General features: G+C 41.0%; 4 protein-coding genes and 1 long non-coding RNA gene across 14 annotated transcripts; 3 read left to right on the forward strand and 2 right to left on the reverse strand.

The window, feature by feature from the left end:
• The first annotated feature begins 376 nt into the window (after positions 1 to 376).
• LOC105275865 (locomotion-related protein Hikaru genki) lies at positions 377 to 4,270 on the forward strand. The gene is made up of 10 exons (XM_011333026.3): positions 377 to 788; positions 1,426 to 1,511; positions 1,578 to 1,740; positions 1,962 to 2,135; positions 2,442 to 2,576; positions 2,752 to 2,895; positions 2,971 to 3,183; positions 3,286 to 3,489; positions 3,600 to 3,688; positions 3,799 to 4,270. The coding sequence occupies exons 1-10, from the start codon at positions 689 to 691 to the stop codon at positions 3,913 to 3,915; spliced, it is 1,425 nt and encodes a 474-aa protein (XP_011331328.1). The 5' UTR covers positions 377 to 688; the 3' UTR covers positions 3,916 to 4,270.
• Positions 4,271 to 4,422: 152 nt separating this feature from the next.
• Positions 4,423 to 7,642, forward strand: LOC105275866. Of its 3 annotated transcripts, none has more exons than XM_011333027.3 (10): positions 4,423 to 4,625; positions 4,850 to 5,049; positions 5,180 to 5,284; positions 5,505 to 5,669; positions 5,795 to 6,043; positions 6,292 to 6,434; positions 6,563 to 6,706; positions 6,874 to 7,160; positions 7,250 to 7,414; positions 7,501 to 7,642. In XM_011333027.3, exons 1-10 carry the CDS (start codon positions 4,517 to 4,519, stop codon positions 7,602 to 7,604), a joined length of 1,671 nt encoding a protein of 556 aa, XP_011331329.1. In that variant the 5' UTR covers positions 4,423 to 4,516; the 3' UTR covers positions 7,605 to 7,642. The 3 variants fall into 3 exon arrangements, with proteins under 3 accessions (XP_011331329.1, XP_011331330.1, XP_011331331.1); XM_011333028.3 differs by having other exon boundaries at positions 5,795 to 5,986; XM_011333029.3 differs by lacking the exon at positions 5,795 to 6,043.
• Positions 7,641 to 9,256, reverse strand: LOC105275868 (39S ribosomal protein L38, mitochondrial). The gene has a single exon (XM_011333030.3). It carries the CDS (start codon positions 8,906 to 8,908, stop codon positions 7,712 to 7,714), a length of 1,197 nt encoding a protein of 398 aa, XP_011331332.1. The 5' UTR covers positions 8,909 to 9,256; the 3' UTR covers positions 7,641 to 7,711.
• Positions 9,257 to 9,550: 294 nt separating this feature from the next.
• LOC105275869 (type I inositol 3,4-bisphosphate 4-phosphatase) lies at positions 9,551 to 19,929 on the forward strand. Of its 8 annotated transcripts, none has more exons than XM_011333033.3 (19): positions 9,551 to 10,033; positions 10,104 to 10,179; positions 10,492 to 10,678; positions 11,798 to 11,890; positions 13,308 to 13,463; positions 13,647 to 13,847; positions 14,120 to 14,274; positions 14,355 to 14,527; positions 14,680 to 14,824; positions 14,921 to 15,036; positions 15,121 to 15,207; positions 15,281 to 15,441; positions 15,582 to 15,765; positions 15,834 to 16,933; positions 17,059 to 17,327; positions 17,412 to 17,629; positions 17,720 to 18,039; positions 18,136 to 18,406; positions 18,496 to 19,929. In XM_011333033.3, exons 3-19 carry the CDS (start codon positions 10,561 to 10,563, stop codon positions 18,626 to 18,628), a joined length of 3,900 nt encoding a protein of 1,299 aa, XP_011331335.1. In that variant the 5' UTR covers positions 9,551 to 10,033; positions 10,104 to 10,179; positions 10,492 to 10,560; the 3' UTR covers positions 18,629 to 19,929. The 8 variants fall into 8 exon arrangements, with proteins under 8 accessions (XP_011331335.1, XP_011331333.1, XP_011331336.1 ...); XM_011333031.3 differs by having other exon boundaries at positions 10,104 to 10,165; XM_011333034.3 differs by having other exon boundaries at positions 10,104 to 10,143.
• On the reverse strand, positions 10,753 to 13,301 carry LOC109610760. The gene is made up of 2 exons (XR_002193029.2): positions 13,192 to 13,301; positions 10,753 to 11,812 (listed from the first exon to the last, which is right to left on the reverse strand). It is a non-coding gene; the product is annotated as an uncharacterized LOC109610760 (long non-coding RNA).
• Positions 19,930 to 19,933: the final 4 nt, after the last annotated feature.

The following is a 19,933-nucleotide window of genomic DNA, read 5'->3' on the forward strand; positions in this document are numbered from 1 at the left end:
TTTATACACACAATTAATAAATCATCTTTATAATATAAATCTATTTTTACAACTTTTCATGCAAGCGAATATTATTTAACGTTTGTCATGTGATAACGTTAAATAATGAACATGTTATGTAAGAAGAATCTTTTCCTTCGAAATCATCATGACAATCATTTGATTCGGTATTTTCGTTTACATTATAAATATTACAAAAGCATTATATCAGTGTCTGAATTTCTTCCAGTGAAACGAAGCCGGTCCACCCGGTATATATCCGCGGCCAGAATTACAGATCCGGCGCATGGACCGAGTTGAAAAGGGTAGCGACGGTGGAAGAGGGTACACGGGCGGCCGCATGCGCATCCCTCCCTCGGAATAGCGAGTCTCGGGCCACCCTCGCCGATTATGGATATTTAGTATCGACGTTGTTGCTAGCGTGTCGCCGCATCCTCTCGCACTGTCGCTGAATCCTCCCGCTCCGTGTCGCCGATCGCGGATCCGAATGTAATTGTGCTTCGGCGCGCGAACGAGGGTATCCTGCCGTTCCGCACGCGATAATGAGCGGGATCGCGAGGAACCGGACACCGGAGCCGATCGACGAGACGCGATTATGCGTCCGCCTCACTGCCACGCTGCATTAGCGCTCTCCGTCATCATTAATCATGGTCCTGCGTGACTGCGATCTGCCAGGACGAGCAGCAGCATGCCGAGCGACGGAAACTCAGGACGAACGCTGCGGACGCATGCCGCAGCGATTGCGACCACGACGTTACTCCTGCTCACGCTGAATATCAAGTGCATAGGTGCGTGCACCATGCTCTTACACGCGTTCATACATTTCGTTTTGAGTGCTGTCCCAATTTAAAAGACTTGAGAAACTATTAAGTAATTTCATTGAAGGATTAATTAGACAAGCGAGAAATTAAGAATCCAACTAATAGCTTCTAAATTTCTTTTTGTCTTCGACGAGAGGAAGGAAATAAATATTCTGATAAAATCTTTCTCCATTTCAAGAGAACTGATTGCTCATTTCGTGCAAGCAAGGTCCTTCGTTAATTACAATTAATCGTAGCTAATTATAATTAATTTGTCCATATTTTACAAAAGGTATGTGCTTGTAATTTGTGATCCGCATTCAGAACGATCTACCCTTAGCTATCCTTAGTCCGCAGCATACTCTTGAGTAACGTTCAAGGGGAAGCACGTGCCAGCCCTCGGCTCAACTCCGCGTGGATGCAGCAATAATAATACAACGGGTTTGCGTCGCGCGATCGAGTTGAATCGATCTCTAGTTTCGCGTTCATCGCGCAAGCCGCCGTAAAACCATAATCGATCTTTCGGACGTTGTCACGGGGGCGTGCGCGGGCGTGCGCGGATTAGAAGGCACGCAGTTTCAAATTCTTCGAATTATTATTGCTATCGCATATTATGTGTTGATAGATACCAGCGAGACTCTGCAACGAGGATGCAAATTGGAAGGCCTGCATCCCTTCCTGATTGTTACCTATAAAGAAATCACTATATCCGTAAGTTTAGCCGCTTCTATTTCGGTTTCACAGGGACAGATCATTTGGAGAGAAAATTCATTGCAGGTAGACAAGATCACTGTACCCCACAACGAACGGGTCACGGTGAGATGTCGAGAACTGGGTAAGTACAAGCTCATCGGCGACCCCCTGCTACACTGCCGCAACGGCACGTGGAACGGGAAACAGCCCTCCTGCGTGCCTACTACAGAGATCTCCAATTACACCGGTACGTCGTAACGCATTTCATTAGCGATCGTATTTATCATCCGTACGAGAGGATTCAAAGAACATTGTAAATTATAAACAGACGTTTCAACTGTTTAAATAAAAATAAAAAATGCGATACTCTCTCTCTAAACATTTCTGAATAGCATTGATGTCTCGAGATGATGACCGTCGACAAATTCTTTTCTCATTTCGTTCCTCACATTGTTCGAGGATAAATAGAAGATGTACCGCCGACCATCGTCTTCGGTTTACCCACTGGTTCGGCCGCCGTCGAGCCAACCGGGGCACTCGCTATCTTCCCAGGAAGCATCCTGCATTTGGAGTGCCTCTTCGCGAGGAAGCTCGGCAATCCTGAGTGGACGTGGACATCAACCTTCCGTCGATACCTGACGGGTAAGTAGTTATAGGAGGCAGAAACAATAAAACCCTATAAAATAAAATTCTGAAAACTTTTTATTAATTATACTTATAAAATAAAATTTTTATTAATAATACTTAAAATGACTAATTTTTATTAACAGATTTACTCTTGAATTCACATTAATCTTTTGTATTTTGAGAATATAAATAGATAAGAAGTTTGAGTTTATTTAAGTACGTTAAGAATAATATAATATCTAATTGTTAATCTCAAGTCCATCATTATATTTCTTGAATTTTTCTTACATATTCTTCACATTTTATTCATACTCGTTTCAGGTTGGGCGATTGCTGCGCGGGAAAGGGATTGGAAGTATCGCCTATCGATATATTACGCCAAGCCTCAGGATTCTGGGGTGTATACGTGCACCACGCCTAAAGGATTGACCAATGCTATACGAGTTCGCGTTATAGGTATGATCACCAAACAAAAATGTATTTTCAGAAATTCATCAAAAAATTATTTGTAAAAATTACTGGAGGAAACCATTTCTCATCAACAATTCCACCAGGGTTTAATGTCGCATCGTATCTAATAGAAACAAGATTTCTACGTCTACTTCACGATTTTAATCTTGTCGCTTCACAGATGTTCAGTGCTCGGTATTGGCTGTGCCTGATCCAACGGTGATCAGTCGCATCGAAGGTAGCCGGATGGGCCACAGTGCTCTTTTCGAGTGTCCAGCGGGGTACAGATTGGACGGAGCGTTCGGTATCACGTGCCAGTATAATGGTATAATGAAGCGGCGTTTTTACTTCCAGTGGACGCAATAAGCAACTACGAGATTACGAAAACGCATCTTTGCAGGCAAGTGGTCGGCGGATGTGCCACGTTGCGAGAAAATTACGTGCCCGCCGATGGACGTCTCGGGCAATGCGTTGCTGCAAGTGATCGAGCACAACAACTCGTACGGTGGAAGAGCGGTCTTCACCTGCATGTGGGGGCACAGACTATCGGGCCCGCAGAACGTGATATGCGAAGGGGACGGCAGGTGGAATGGCTCCATGCCGACTTGTTTAGGTGAGGCATTCAGTCATTCAGACATTATCAGATTTACTTCTGTTTCTCGAATTAAACATTAAAAGTAAATAAATTATTGATAATTAAAAACAACGTTTGCAGAGATCACGTGTCCCTTGCCGGAAACGCCACGGAGTGGACGCATCGTCGAGCAAACGCGATATTCTAATAAGAAGCAGTCTCGTAGCCGAGTATATAAGGTCGGCGCTCTGGTAAGATTCGCCTGTCTACCAGGTCATCAATTGATAGGAGAAGCGTCCGTTATATGCACCGAAAACGGCACCTGGTCTCACCGTCCACCCGTATGTAAGTGCCAATATGAGCTTTTATACCTCAAAATTTCGATTAACTATCATGATATTTAAATGCAAAATCGATGTTTAAGCAAAGAATTAATTAATTGTGCGATATCTTAGGTAAGGTGAGATGTCCGTACCCGGGTGATCCTCCACACGGGCGAATCGCGCCACTCAAGTTTTGGTACAAACCAGGAGACAACATACAGGTGAACAGATTTAACATGTAGTATAGGTATTTAAATAATAAATAAATGGAAAATAAAAAATAAATCGAAATTAAATTCCTCATAACTGATTCGATAATTTTTCGAAACAGGTAACGTGTTCGCCTGGCTACGTGACACCTCTGGAACCCGTGAAGAAACCATCGTGTCGGGAAAATGGCATTTGGAGCGCACCGCCGCCGCCCTGCCGGTCTTACAAAGAGGTGTAAGCGCGCAAGAATGAATCACCGAGTACTCTCGAGTCACTATTGCGTCGCGTGCTATCTCGCAAGAAGGAGAGACACTTGATATTCATTACGGGTAGCGTGAATACTAAAGAAGAACGTGGAAACTCGCGCGAAACGATCGCTTTGTTTCGAACGGTAGACAATGTTATATATAAAGTTAATGATCTTATCAGAAGATGAACACATAGTTGCATTCACCGAATCACGACAAATAATCACGAGTAGATCACTGGAAGGAAGCATCTTGCGTTAAACGTAGGCTATGGAACGACCAGTATTTTCTTTATAATTCTTCCAGATACGCAACGATTTTAATAAAAATAAATCCCTTTTTAATGATGCATTTGTGATAAATATTCTCTCTCACAATTATTTCGACATTTATTTAATATTGAAGTAAAATGTTTTTTTTCTGCTACAGGGTAGATTCTAAACGTGTGCTAAAACACTCTAGCTGTTGACTAACTATAGTTACCACTCTCGTTGCCATAATAACTGGAATGTAGTGCACGTTTAATCGAATAACTCACAATTTCCTCGCGTGCAGACGATGTGACGTTTTACGTTCGGTGCAATCCGTCAGATGTCAAGAGTGGAAATGGGTCGCACGAAAGTTCTCAGAGAGCTCCAAGTGGAAGCATGGCTTACCAGAGACAAAATAAATCGATATCGTGGAGTTTTGAAACTGCATGGTAGACACAATAAAAATGATTGGTTTTCTATATTAAAATACAGATATATCTCTGCATTGTACACAGATATATCTACAGTATTCCAATTGTGAGAAGACATTGTGGAAAACAATTTTATTGCATAGAATATTCATAGCAGGAATATTTTATTTCCGAAACAAATTAATGTATAATATAAAGAATACATACATATACGATTGATTTAATTATTTTTATACATTCAGCGCGCGAGAAGAAACTGCAGCAGTCGCAAGCGACGAAATTGAAATCTGCCGTGTCAAGAAAACTTGGGTCTCTGGCGGTGGATGTTAAGAGAGATCGCGAAATTGCCAATGATCTGAGCGAAGGCGGCAAACGACGCGTGTTAGGACCGTTGAGCGATTACAGAGAATTCTACTTGGCGCTTAATCGTCTAGAACCAACCGTAAGGATGGGCTAATGTGGGCTTTGAAGTTTTGAAACGATTCTGAATTTTACAAAGAGAATCTATAACTGGGAAAAAGAAAGGATAAATTCTGAAAATCACTGTAACGTGAGTATCGTGTTCCTTTTAGGAAATTTGTGCAGCCGTGTATCAAGATTGCGATTTGAAACGTCGACTCTTGGACAAACTCTACTACAAGAAAAAAGAGAAATTGAAGAAAGCTATCAAATTAGAGGTGTGATCTTTATACGACGTATTACACTACGTATCTATTACAATAAAATAACTGCCGCGTTTTCTCGCATACTTATATATAATTATATGAGAGTGATGCAAATATAAACCAGAATTTATTTATGTTACGTTTGCATTCCGATTTAGATTTTGAATATTTTTTTGATACTTATAAAATTTGTGAGTTATAAATTATATTTTTTTGTTTGCCGGATGATAAGTTGGAACGCAGTGCTCTTTCAGTCGAGTTCGAGGAGCAAAGCGATGGTTTGCCGAACTGTGAGCAGCAACGATTAGTAGTACGATTACAGCAATCTATCACGAAATATAATACAGCGAAAGTAATACGTTCTACATATTGTTCAATGCTGAATATCCTAAAAAAGGTAAATCTTCATTTGTTGCATCTAAAATACATTTCAGAGATTTAGTCATACATTTACACATCTCGAAATCGAGTAGTATTATTTAAAAAATCTTCCTTGTTTTCATTGTCGGCATTATCTTGTAGGATGCAATATTCTTTGACACTTTATTGAACATTTTAAAAGAAAATCAGTCTTCGCAATGTAAAACGATGTTGAGGGTAACGGTGATGGGTCAGCTGGCAGCCGAGAATTTGGACGATGTCAGACAAAAGTATAAACGGATGACACGTGTCGTTTTGCGTAACATGAGAATTAGAGAGCAAATGTTGAGTACTGTACGTTGTCAAGTGGATGATTTGTGGGCTTATGCGCAGTCATTAGTGCGCGTTGAAGTAATTGCAGATAATCATCGAATAAAGATATTTGTCTTTTCTCTTTCTTTTTTAAAAAAATTATAAAAATGAAAAAATTATGGAAAGATCATATTTATGATAAAACTTTAAGAAAAATTGAATCTAAACTAACTCAGGACTATATTCCTGAAGTAGATCCATGCGAGATATTTGCTATAGAATTAGATATCTCATAATGATATCTTGATTATGAAAACAATTATTCTCTTATTAATAATGACTTGCAGAGTGATAGTGCCTTTGCAAAAAAGGACACTGTTGAGACGTCTGCCGACAAGATATTGGAAAATCAGTTGATACATCTGCAAGATATCTGCAATAGAGTGAAAGATACTTTTCTAGTGCATCAATACCACGACGTGTTATCAAGGTATCTTTTCATTTAATTTCATTCTCGTTTCACTCATTTCATTCGATGCTATATGAGTATAACATCGAACATCTCAAAGAGCTTTACAAAACAATTTTTCTATAAAAATGTCTGTCTTCTATGATTAGACTCGAAGACCAAGCCAATCAGAAGACAACTCTGCTGGCACGATTGAGTGCCAATATAAAAAATCACGATCTTTTGTTTAATAAAAAGAATCAAGCTGTACAAATTCTCGAGACTCTCAAGCATTCTACAAAACCTATAGAACAGTAAGCGATTGTTGCAAAAAATATAACAAAGTGCATGAGTAAAGGTATTGTTTAATATAAAGAACAAAATTGATATTTCTTCGAACAAACTTCTTTATCTCTTTACTTATATTTTTATTATATTATTTGATTAAATACATGTGTGATAATTTAAGAAATCATCTCAGGTATAAGATAAATGGGCATGAAATACTGGAACAAATCGAGCTTGAGAAGAAACGTGAGAAGGAGCTGAAGGAACTGAAAAAAGCTCGCGGCGAACTGCTTACAAATATCAGAGCGGCTTTGCACAATATTAGTACGATGTTATTCTTTGTCAAACCTGTCGCCGTGAAAGCCGTGAAAAAGATAGCTAAAGATGTGAATAAGCAAACGCTGAAAGAAATGATAGCGATTGATGACAAGAAAGATATGGAAGAGACACTGTTGGAGCTTGAAGAAGGGGAAGCTAATGGTAAATCATAATTTATTACCCGTAATTAATTTATGAAGATTAATTGTTGTTAAAACTATTGATTTTTTAATCCAATTCGTCGATTTTAGTTCTACTGCTGCTGTCGAAAATTACTCGAAAAATAGGCATTCTCTTCGCCATGAGCAACTTTGATCTTAACGAGCAGGAGGAGAAGGCGCAGGATCTTTATCAAACCTATGTATCACATTACAATTCTAATTTAATATTCGGGACCGGTGAAGAAGAACCGATAGGTAGAGGATACGCATTTATTTATTTCTTTATTAAATGTATCAGTTACGTTATCGATTAATTACTTTCCACTTAAATTTTACAACAGGACTACTGGTCGAACACGAATTAGTTGACGTTACCATCCCAACAAGAGCCGACATAAAACTTCACAGCAGACAAATTGTAGAGGCGCGTTTAAAACCGGAATAGCGCTGCTCCAGGCTTTTCATAATAAAATACTAAATTCTCAACACGCTTTTTTATTACATGTAATTATATTTAATTTATGATACAGCACTGTGTTTTTATCTATCAATCTAGTACTCATCCAGATCGTTAACGCGACCTTGTCCTTTTCTCTTCTTGAACATCTCGAACGCCAACCAGCTCGGTATCCGTTCGCGAGGCATTGAATAAGCCAGTGGGAACTTGGGTTTCGGCTCTGGACCATTGAAGGGATGAACCTTCTTCAATTTTCTCAGCAGGAATTCCTTCATTATCTGCTTGGGGTCGCGATATTTGTCCAGATATATGTTGAAAGGTTTCTTCAAGGGGAACCACTCCTGTTTGTTAAGGAATGGCGCAGGGAAGTCGTACCGGAACATTGGTACTCTCACTTTCAATGTGTTATGATAAAAATCCTTGAGCGAGGAATCCCAGTCGGACTGGAAAAACGCCAAACCAGCGGGCGTCAATTGATCCTGGTACTTCCTGTAGAAATCCAGCGTTTTCCAGTTACGTTCCTGCAGAGTCAGGCAAGGACTCGTCCTCTTGTACTCTGACAAATCTATGTGGCGCTCCTGTTTGTACAGCACGAAGATGTATCTGCAGTATCCAATGCCGTACGGCACTATCGGTCTCAGATAGTCTACCAGTTCCTCTCCTTCCTGCAGACGATTGCCAGGGATGTTAGCGACGAACCAGTGACAATATTCGTTGTCAGCGCTGGTCAAGTTGCCATCCGGTGTGGTCATCAGGAGCGTCCACACCGATCCGTCCTCCGCGTTGTAATGCACGTCGGGCTTTCCAGAAGCTTCATCTGACTTGATCACGTTACCGTTGTAAACCTTCACCATCTTCTCGTCCTTCAGGCTGTATTTTATTTCTAACGGAACCACCGGTGCAAAATAGGCGTCTCCGTACAGATCGTTGTAGATGCCGTAGTACTCCGCTATTCTCTGGGTGTGGACGGGCGAGTCGGTTTGCTGCCAGTCTTCTCGCACCTTCTGCAGATCCACCGTCAGCTGCCTGGTACGCGAGACCTTCTCCAGTTCAGGATCATTCCTATGTTTCACGTACTCCTTCAGCGTGGCACGATCTACCGATCGCCTCTTGAGCGCGTAGCCGATGTTGACCCTGAAGTGCAGCGTCGGATCCTTCCAGTTGAGTTCATCGAGACGTTGCTTCAAGGAGCGAGCGAGCGTCGGCGGTCTTCCTCGTAGCCGATGGCCATACCGGACATGTTGGCCTCTCGGGATTAGAAGATCGGTAAAGCGAAGGAGCTTGACGGACATCGCGCGGAATTATGCTGATCCACACACACGAACGATGCATTTAGTAATACATTTCGCGTATATTATATATACAGTCGTCCGCGAGAGGTTAAGATCCGTTAGGTTAGGATCGGGGTCGTAAGAAAATTACGAGCATCGTCAAGCATCGAATAGAGTATAATGAGATAGCATTAATACTCTTTTTAGTTCCCGCAACTTCCGCTATGAGATATTGCCTCCATATTTAAACCGAGATCGTAGTACTACTCAACAATAGGGCAGACGAATCTTTCATGCCAAGTAATGTCTTTTCTCTGCAATTCGGGAGTAAAAATTGGAAAAACATGAACTAGCCTTGTAAATAAAATTAATTAACGCTTATCTAACTGACTCTCCTTCCACATTGTTGTACAAGAAAAGAAAGAAAATAAAATTCAACCAACCCAGTTCAACTGTTTTTCTCAAGTATTACATTTTTATTCGAACACATCGGTCATGTTATCACAGTGAGAGCTGAATAAATACATTTATTGCAAGCATAACGATTTTACTTGAATTATCATGACGGCAAAAACCTCGGACAGTCCCACATTATTCTGTAGATTTGAAATCAACTTTATAATAAACGAAAGAGTAATCTTCTAATTTTCGTTAATGATTGCGGGAGCGGTTCAATAAGATGCGTTACCTAATTTCGATCGGCAATTTCTACGATCAGCCGGCAGATGACGTCAATACGCGGAGAGGCAGCGAGAGACGAAACCACCCAATCGCACCTAGCGCACAGCGCACAGTCGTTCATCACCTTTCGGAGTTGCTATGATGCCCATTTTTTTGACATATTTGTCGATCGCTATGTTTGCCTTTCACATTACGGCTTAGCTTTTCATCCGTAACGCGTACCGTAGCGTTCCCGTTGATCGACGGTTACACGCGCCCGATTTTCCATGCCGCACGTGCATCGTATCGGCTTGCAATTGATCCGCTCCGAGAACATACCTAGGATGAGCTGGTTCTGGAGAACGGCGATGGAAAATTCGTCTGGTTTTTGACAGAAGTTATCAATGCGCCTCCGAACGAATCCCCGCGAAAACGGACGTGTTATGGGTTCCCGCTGCCGCTAAATATAGCGCTGACAAGCGTCGCGTGAGTGCAAATACCATTTTTTCCATGTCATCGCCGTTTTTATCTCTTAATGTGTCTTTTAATCTTTTAGTATGTTGCAATGTCAATGGGAGCGAAAGAAAATGTGAATGGTAATCCATCTGTAAAAATATGGTAATTTATTCTTCGTGAGTAAACTTTCGGTTGTCTTGCTTGAGCAGCGTAGTTTGTCAAGTTGATCAAACGTGACTGACAGTTCATCTTATTAACCGTGTCATAACAATTTTGTCAAAAATTTATCGCGGAATATCTATGCTTTTAATAGTTACAATTGTTGCTGTTGCAAACCTTAAACATGTACTATGAATAAATCGTTTGGTGCAGGAAATAAACCTTTACCATTGTTTACTTAATGAATCACATGGATCTAAATTGATGCATGAATTTTAGACAAGGTGTGACACTGCGGCTATTAAAGAATTCTATTTTTTCACTTTTAGTATATAAGGAATAAGCGTGCTGTGGAAACTGTAAATATGTTGGCCTGAGAGAGATATCATCTGTGCAAGATGAGATTCAACAAGCAGGAACTGCTGACTCTGGCCACACAGCCTTCACAGAAATTCGAGAAAGAGGGCATCCTGTATGTGAGAGAGCGGCAGGAAGGCTTTTTTCGCAGAACAGAAAGTGAGTCCTTAAAGTATTACAGAACTACAAAGACTATCTTTCTTTAGATTTTAACGTTAGCATTAAATCTAGCATTTTAAACCATGATGCATGACTGTTCCCTATTTATTACTGATTGTACATGGCCGAGGCTTGACAATAAACTTACGTGATGTACAAGTTCTTCGTTTGGTGTTTAATGTAGAGCCCGTCATCTCGTTCAGACATATCGATATGTTATGAGTAACTGAGACTGCGTTTGTTTGAATGCTTTATTTTAATAAAAGGAGAAAGAAAATCTTTTTTCTAAAGTCATTCAAAATCTTTTTGTGTCCACTAGGGCTTGTTTAATATATAGATGTATTCATCATTAGCAGTGGGATGTATCGAATATGCGTTAATTGGTATGAAGGAATGCGCTGCACGAAAGTAGACCTTATCAGTTCTCCCCCATAAATTATTCCATATAAAATCGTTTGATATCCGCAGTGACGGCGGAAACCGATATCTTATCCAGTTTCTCTGTTTTTTTTTTCTTTGCAGTATGGCTTTGCACGGAATCGAATACATGTTTTCTGATATACATTGAGAATAATGTGAACATTATTTTGTGGAGGTATTAAAAGTAGGGCTAAATCTATTTGAATTTACTGTAATAATAATGATTTATCAGGGGGATAATATACTAAAATGATAATACTTAAACGCAAATATACGGAGAATAATATTCGGATAACATAAGATCCGAGATTTAAATAGTCTGAGTGTCCCTTAATCAAAAGATAATACATTATCGCAGTACAAGAAACGAATGCGATAAAAATATGTGTCAAAGATAAAATAATTTATCAGTTTTTGCGTTTGTGACATGATTATCTATAATCGGTGATGAAAAGGTCGTTTATATTCTATATATATGTAGATATATGTATAGATATATAACGAATTGATAAAATATCGATAATAAGTCAGTAGAGCCTCATTTCATTTTCATGCGATGAGCCCTATATCGATTTAGGAATCGATTCATCATATCATCGCACCGGGAAAATAAACTAGGTCATTCGTCGTATTTATACTTCCTTTTTACCTTGTTGGGATGCCGTTGTGACAGCTATCAGTACCTCGTGCACTTTCCAGGTACAGGTAAAAAACCTGAGAACAAAAATCAGAGAGGAAGATCGCATAAAAGTCTACGAGACCTCAATTGCGTTACAGCCGGTGCGAGCAAAGGTACATTATACGAGTGTATTTTGTTGTACATACTTATTGGAAATCCCTGTATCACGAATTTCACACAATTAACACACTCTTCGATGATCTGATTAATCTTGATTAACACGTGTATAAATTATTAACGTATATTTTTCTCGACACACTCACAAAAGATGCTTGCTAGTGTGGCTTGACATACACTTCAATGAGATCTCACATTTAATCAATCGCACATTTCAGGATTAGACGGAGAAAAATCGGGAAGGAACGATAAATAAATTTTTAGCTTGAATTTAATATTGTTTTATTTAATATCTTGCACTTAAAAATGAGTAATTTCGGAGCACTATCAGAATTACTAACTTTGCTTGGCTTTTTTTCTATTTGCAGCGATATAGGCAGAATGAAATGGCTGGATGCATCGTGTTTATGCTAACTTCTTTACTCTCGATTTACTGAAGCAAATTTCAATATTTATAAACTATATCTCATAATATAATACTAATATTCTCTTTATGATATTAATTAATTACAAATTAATATGTACATATGATATAAATCATACAATAATTTGTTAAATTCAAGAAATTATCAAAATGGAAAATTTTTTCGCTGCTTGATAAGCGACATTATAAAGGAATACTTTTGGTGACTCGAGAGTTAGCTGCATAGAAAATGGAATACTTTGCATGTTCTGCATAAATGTTCTTCGATAGAAATTTTCTGTAATCGTCATGGTAGTCGTAATTAACTTGCAAATGTTCGCATCATGCATTGTTTTAAATTTCAAGCAGGGAATGTTTGCAGTAAATATTTTTCTTTAAATACATGGCTGTGTGGATGTAATATTTATATAGTTATATGGTATATGCAAATACAAACACTCGAGATCGCAAAGGGGAAAGGATCATCAAAGTCTACGCAACATATGCATGTATAATGGAACGGCGAAAAGGGCAATTGATCCCATGTGGAAAACGTTCATTCTAAAAGAGCGTACTTTAGATATTTAAAATATTTCATGTAAAGTTTTTAAAAAAAGATAATTTATCTCTTTCTTCTTTCAAAATTTCTCATCAAAGATACACTTCCAAAAAGAAAATAAAGAAGAAAACGATTTCACATTATTATAAATATTAATTGGAATACTAATTAATATTCACAGAAGCAAATTTTACAACAAATTTTCGATATTGAGGTCCACCTATCCTCTTAATATCGCTATTAAAATTATTAATATTATTAATATATTAATTATGTAAATTATATTAGTATATTAATATTATTCAACCCTAATTGGATTTCAGAGATCTAATTACCGCTGCTGATCAGTTCTCCTCTTCTATGGCTTATGCTTATCGCACACGTCCCTAATGAAACCTTCCAGCAAATGAATCAGCCTAAAGCTGCTACTTTTTTTACTTCTGTTGCGCAGTAAGTCTTGAACGATGGTGCAGGCTACGAGGCAATCTTCTGTTCTATTTCAAATCGCGGGAGCAGTGGTCGGAGCCGCTGGGAGTGATCATACTGGAGCAGTGCTCGGTCCGTGCGGATTTGCCCAGCAACCACGTCCCTTACGGATTCAGCATAGGCAAGTATTACCATTCGCACCGTCTGCCTTCCGTTTACTTTTTCTTCTTCTGTATTCTCTTCCTCGACTCATCGCTGTAACAGTGCATCGACGACGTGTCTTCGTCGTCGCCTGCATGCATGCACGTCTGCGGCAATTTTACGTAGCGTGCGAGGCGTGAAAAGCATAGGACAAATGTTGCAGTTTTCGACGGAGGCTTGTTTCAACAGTTAGGCGCGAACACGGCCGAGGAGCGTGACAGTTGGTTGCAGGCGCTGCAGTTAGCCAGCTACGAGTGTATGCGGAGCCAGTTGCTGTCGTTGCGGCAGCGCATCGAGGCCTTTAGCGGGCACAAACACGACACCGATATTCAGATGTTGCGGTTGCAACGGGGGACCTTCACAGGTTGTCATTAACACGCAGAAATTATATATTTCATCAGTTTCAGGATAATTATCGAATTGATTTTAACAAAAATTAAACTCCTTGTTTCTGTTTAATAAATTTAGTATGAAATTGTTAAATTTATTTAACATACGATTATGAAGATATTTGTTATAAAGTTTTACCATTTAATTTAAAATGAGATTACTATTCAGATTTTATGCCACAAAAATTATAAACAATAAACTTTTGCACCTATCACTACAAGTTACACACTAAATTCGTTTTCACAGATCCAGCGGAAGTACCAATGTGCGAGATATCGTTAGCCTGTGACAATCTGCTGTGCGACGGCCACGGCCGACCACCCACTCCCGTTTTAGAGATAGATGTACAGTCGAAATCTTCCAAGACGTGGATTAAGTACGCACGGACGGAAGTCGTGGAGGTAACTACGAAGGATCCTCGAAACTAATCATCCTTCTGCATTACATGATTGTTAGAACGAATCTTCGTAACTCATTTCAGCAAAGCAGTAATCCAAGTTTCTTAACTACGGTAAGCTTTCGCGCTAGCGACGGCTTGACCACTGAAACGAAGATTAGGATAACCGCGTACGACGTCAGAGAAAGGGTCAGCCAGACCGCGACTCCGATAGGCAGCGCGATAGTGACGTTCAGCACGGTACAAGATACTCCGAGGTAATCTTATAACTCTGTTGACTGAAACAAGAAACTTTAGACTCAAAAATCTGAGTCATAATTATTATATCATGCAATTAAAATATAATTATGGAAGTATTTATGATAATTAGGATATATTTATTAATATATTTTTATTTGTGGTTTTTTAGATTAAGGATACCATTAAAGTCAGCGAAAACAACGACAGTCGGATTTCTAACGATCAACGTATGGAACTTGGAAGCCGAAGATAAAGGGAACAGCACAGAGAGCACACCCTCGCGAAATGCAGTATACAGCAGTAACAGCACACAAGTAAATTAATTCAATCAGGAATATCTTAGAGAAGACAGTTTTGTCATAACGATGTTAAACTTAATCCTCACCGATATATTTTTATACACTTTTCAGCTGCCTTCGCACAGACGCTCGCAATCGCTGCCTCCTAGATTAGGAACGAAAATCAAATTCCCGCATCAGGGTCAGCTAAAACTTCTCTTCGCAAATCCATTCGTGCAGACTTACAGGTATATTTTTCAAGGCATCGACAACTTGAACCGATTCGATTAAGTTTAGTGTTTTAGTGATCATTTAATATTTGAATATCGTAGATTCCATTCCGGATTGGGAGGTGATATATGCGTTCACGAGATTATGGCGGAGAGCAAGCTCTGTTTTCAGTTTCCTCAACATTTGCTGTAAGCATATTTCTATTAAATTAAAAGCGTATAATATTAACGTAATAAAACGTAACCTGACGACAACTTGCAGTGGTATCTGGATACAGGAGGAAAAGGAATTACTGCAGGAAGTGGCTGGAATGGGAGAACTGAGGGAGCCTTGGCACATGAAGCAGATTGAATTGCTTGATCGACATCTCCACTTGTTACATTTGTATTCTCAAGCCAAAGAAAACTTAGCTGCCTACAAAGGTGAGCTGACGTCTATTTAGAATGTCCTATTTTCGAATAGAGCATCAATTTTAATAAAATTTTTCGATAAAATGTCTCAGATAGTCGGGGTATTTTCATCCGAAAAATATACGTAATATAATTAATAATTCGGATTTCAGGAAGTTATTTTAAGCAGTCGTCACGGAAAAACGACCGTACGCTCGAATTCGCGCCTTTGAACTTACATCTTCAAAGAATGTGGGTTCACAACGATACGTTAAACAAATGCGGTTTCTACGATTTTATCAGCGTCGGAGCATTTACTGCTCATTCACACAAGAGCAAAAACGGTGGACTTATAAGGTAGAAGATTGATACATTCTCTCAGTTCAATGTTCGATGAAATAAAATACACTTTTTATTTCATATAGACTAGTGCAGGCCTTGAAGGAGTCGCCAATGCGGAGCAATCAATTGTATCAAGGAACATCCAAGATCACAATGGCGCACGACGCCATCCAGGCGATCAAGCAATTACGCCGAGACGTCGTGGAAGCGATGAGATCCCTGATGAAACTTGCCAAAGAGAAACAAACGAGCGGCATGTTGCCGATATGCGAGGACATGATTACGAAGACCAGGATCTTGCTTAGCCTTTGGGATCCCGGTTTGGTGGAGGAAGCACTGAGATTCCTCGAGGAATTCAAAGTCGCCAAAATCCAAGAGGACTCGAACACGACCGCGGACAACGCTCTAACGCTGGAGGCTCTAACGCTTAAGGCGAATCAGTCGTTGTCGCCGTTCAAGCGGATCACGCAGCAGCTGCACTTCGATTTGAGGAGTCCCGATTTCGATGATTTCGTCACGCCCGATACGCCCGAGTGCGTGCAGGATATTTGGTCGAAGAGCGCCATGAAAAATGGCGAGTACACTCCCCTACCGTATTCGAGAAACGATGTGCACAACAACAGTAATGCGGCCGGCGAGGATGACGCTGCGGAAGAGAATTTCGTGATATTCCCGGATGTGGAGGACGATCTCAAACAGAACTCGGAAGTGAACTCCGACGAGGGTATTCAGCGATGTCATGACGGCGAGAAAAAAGACGGCTACGACGACGAGAGGGAAGACTTGAGGAACGATGCCGATCCGTGCCGGCGTTTCCTCGACACGCAGAAGATGTGCAACTCGCCGTCCGCGAATTATTACAAGCCGACGGACGAGCCGGAGCCGTGGGATCTGACTCAGCTGAATATTGAAGCGAGCGTCATGTGCCTCGTGTCGAAGGTGAAGTTCCTTTGCGGCAGATGCAGCAGCCCGGCGGTGCGACTACGTAACAAGGGCAGTCTGGGCAGATCGCAGAGTCTCAAAGGCTGCCTGCCGAGCAATCGACACAATGCCGAGGTCGTCACGATCCAGCCGAAGAACGGTATTAAATGCGAGGAATCGAACAAATTGCTGGACGAATCGAATGAGCGACAGCAGTCCAGTCCAGGATTGGAGAAACCAGCGTTTTCCAAAGCGAAAGAAGGTAAGAGGGCAACAAAAGGGTCTTTTCCACAAAGCAAAGTAGCAAAAATTTAATAAAAAAAAACACGCGATGTAATGTATTGTTAGGGATAACCGATACTTATTGTAACTCGTCTTCCAATGAAGTGTGCCAAGCGGTCGACTCGATGACGCGCGTGATCAAAAGTAACTCGGGAGGGCAGAGGAACAAGTTCACGGAGGGCTTGGACTTCGAGTCTATCGTCGATTGGACGAGCGAACTCAGGCCGAGCATGAAGAAGCTGCGCCAAGCTATGGACGGCTTGTTGAAGACTGCTAGGTTGACGCACTCGGTATTCCGCGTGCAGGAAGACTCGAAGGCAGCGCAGCGTGCCTGCAATGTCCGATACCGGCGAGACGTTTGCTTCAGCCAGGCGGTGAGAGCGATTTACATGTCTTACACGTGACCGAAAATACTGAGAATTGCAAAGTCGAAAAATAATGCTGAACAATTTCTTCAGCTTACCGCCTTAGTGACCGGCATAATGGCGAAACTATGGTGCCAACGGCCCGATCCGATGTTTCTACTCATACTTACAACTTTGGGACCACTGGTCTCTTTCGAGGGCCTTCTTAGCTATTATGGAGATGAGATAGATATGTGGGGTGACATGGCCGTAGCGGTGGAAGACACGCACACCGTCACGTTTACTCTGTCCAGATGTGGCATCCAACCCAGGTAAGTAGCTTAGACACATAATTATTATGTCTCTCAATCAAATTGTTGAAAAGGAAATCTTGTGAATCTTATGCAAATATTATTTTACAGAGTCGAGGGGAAATCCAACGTGTTACAACTGCCCCTGCCACGTGTAGTGGGATCACGGAGTGCGTTGACGGTGATACTTCCGGTTCCGGACGCGATTTATTCCCTCTTGCCATTAGTGCCGTCCTCTAGGCAAACGTTGTCGTTCAACGTGACACCGGTATTCTTCAACGTCGGTATCAACGAAATGGCTTCTTTGGCCGAGAGCCTTGGCACTACGAAGCCGCAGGAAAAAAGCAATATGGACAACTTTGACAGACTGAACGAGTATTATTTGCGATTTAAGAAGCTGAATTTACCAACGGAACCTGCATCCACGCGCTGTGAGTATAAAACTGACTGACTAACTACTCATCCCCCAAGAATAAAAGCGAATATTTTACAATAAATTGCAAAATACGTATGTCTCTTTATTCTAGTTGCCACAAGATCGATGATCCTAGGCCACACGTTATCGGACATGATGTCCAACCTAAAGACATGCGTGCAAGAAAAGATCAACAAGAACGTGGAGATCCTGCAATTATCTTCGCAGATATGCCGGAGAATGCGCGGCTTGAGATTCACCAGCTGTAAGAGCGCGAAAGATCGGACCGGTATGTCCATCACCCTCGAACAGGTCAACATACTATCATCGGAGTATCATCTAGCTGAGCACGAGTACATGAGAGCGCTCGATTGCATGCGAAGGTAAAGGCAAAACGAGAAGAGAATAATATCTAAAAAAACAAAAAACAAATTTATTAAACAATTTCGTTAAAACATCTGTCTCGTTGCAGCGAGGGCTGCCGCCGGGAGAACACGTGGAAGAACATTGGCGTACGCAAGTACGCGTTCAACAGCTTGCAGATTCTCACGCTGCCCAGGCTTTACCGGCCGCCGACCGGCACGTACGGGTCTGCCCAGACTTAAGGAGTCCGACTAACATTACGTATGCACATTACACGAAAACGATTAAGTTTGACTCTGGCTGTGTAACCGCGGATTGATTTCCGTGGTACGCGTTAAGGTACGTAATACTTGTTGCGGGATAACGGATGCTGAACGCCGACGCGCGTTCAGCCGAGCTGATTCTTTCGAGAGTCTATCGGGCGGGGGGGCACGCGACCGGCACGCGTCTCGCGCGTGTTAGGCGTACGATACGAGAGGCAGGGGCGTAGCAATAGGGTAGCGAAACTTCCGCGAGCCCATTTAAGTTTATTTCTTTTTTGTTGAAATTGTTTCGGTGCGTTTAAAGATTCGATTTAATTGTTGGCTGTGTATAAGGGCTACGAGTCTTGTCTTAATGACTCTAGCTGCGCTACCTGAATGCAGCAAGTGCACTGTCGCCTAGATTTGCGATTGTAGAGTAGACACGAATTAACGTAAGCCCACGAGGGGTGCCGTGCAAGAGTGAGCGATAAATTATTTACGTAACGTAATGGGGTCGGCTGGAATATTGCAAGGTGAGTGGGATTAAAACAAGAATTTTCTCGCGGATTCGCTCCCGCGGTTTTGCTTTCCTATTTTTGGATAATTCTTTCAGTATCGTCAGCAGCTATTACCGATTTCTACTTTTCTTTTCATGAAAACGGTTCAAGAAAAGTTCTTAGTTTTAATCTGATTCACCCTTTGTTCCAACCCACAATTGTTGGCGAATTTTTGCAATACTGTGCTCGTAATATCGTAAACGTTAAAACTCGCGAGTTGTAAATAGATTTCTTGTAGAGGAACGCTATTTCTTCGGATTCGGATTTCTTCGGGGATTTCTCCGTGCATTGCACGGGATTTGTAGAGTTTACCGTATTCACGGTATTGCAAAAGATCTCTATTACATCTAATCGAATCTATCGTGTTCGTTGAATCGAATATTCGCCTTTACGGGAATAAGTAGCTCCGTGCCATCTTCTGCCATATTATTCCTCACGAACTGTTCGACGTTGGCCGACGTTCGAAAGAATATCGTGAGAGTACATTGCATAATCGTTATCCGAGAACGGATGGCATTGCACTTAACGGAGAGAATGTTATTCTCGCACGCGTATGTGGTGCTGTGGGAATTTCCATGTTATATCTAACATTTTGTCGTACAAAAAAGCCCAGACACGTAGGCACGTAGCCGTAATTCCATCACTTCCAATTTAATAATCTACTAATTACCGTACTCGTAAATATAGACGATAGATTCCGAGAAGGGGTGAACATTGTTTTCAATAAATTATTAATTTTACCCGATGC

This window comes from Ooceraea biroi, chromosome 11 (assembly GCF_003672135.1).
Source record: "Ooceraea biroi isolate clonal line C1 chromosome 11, Obir_v5.4, whole genome shotgun sequence".
Lineage (NCBI taxonomy): Eukaryota > Metazoa > Arthropoda > Insecta > Hymenoptera > Formicidae > Ooceraea > Ooceraea biroi.

Coding starts and splice junctions, on each gene's coding strand:
- LOC105275865 (XM_011333026.3), top strand. CDS start 689: ATGCCGAGCGACGGAAACTCAGGACGAACGCTGCGGACGCATGCCGCA. Junction 1,512..1,577: donor ATAAAGAAATCACTATATCC/GTAAGTTTAGCC, acceptor AATTCATTGCAG/GTAGACAAGATCACTGTACC. Junction 1,741..1,961: donor AGAGATCTCCAATTACACCG/GTACGTCGTAAC, acceptor GAGGATAAATAG/AAGATGTACCGCCGACCATC.
- LOC105275866 (XM_011333027.3), top strand. CDS start 4,517: ATGTCAAGAGTGGAAATGGGTCGCACGAAAGTTCTCAGAGAGCTCCAA. Junction 4,626..4,849: donor TGGAGTTTTGAAACTGCATG/GTAGACACAATA, acceptor TTATACATTCAG/CGCGCGAGAAGAAACTGCAG. Junction 7,161..7,249: donor TGAAGAAGGGGAAGCTAATG/GTAAATCATAAT, acceptor CGTCGATTTTAG/TTCTACTGCTGCTGTCGAAA.
- LOC105275868 (XM_011333030.3), bottom strand. CDS start 8,908: ATGTCCGTCAAGCTCCTTCGCTTTACCGATCTTCTAATCCCGAGAGGC.
- LOC105275869 (XM_026973751.1), top strand. CDS start 10,561: ATGAGATTCAACAAGCAGGAACTGCTGACTCTGGCCACACAGCCTTCA. Junction 15,208..15,280: donor CAGTTTCCTCAACATTTGCT/GTAAGCATATTT, acceptor GACAACTTGCAG/TGGTATCTGGATACAGGAGG. Junction 18,040..18,135: donor GGAACCTGCATCCACGCGCT/GTGAGTATAAAA, acceptor TCTTTATTCTAG/TTGCCACAAGATCGATGATC.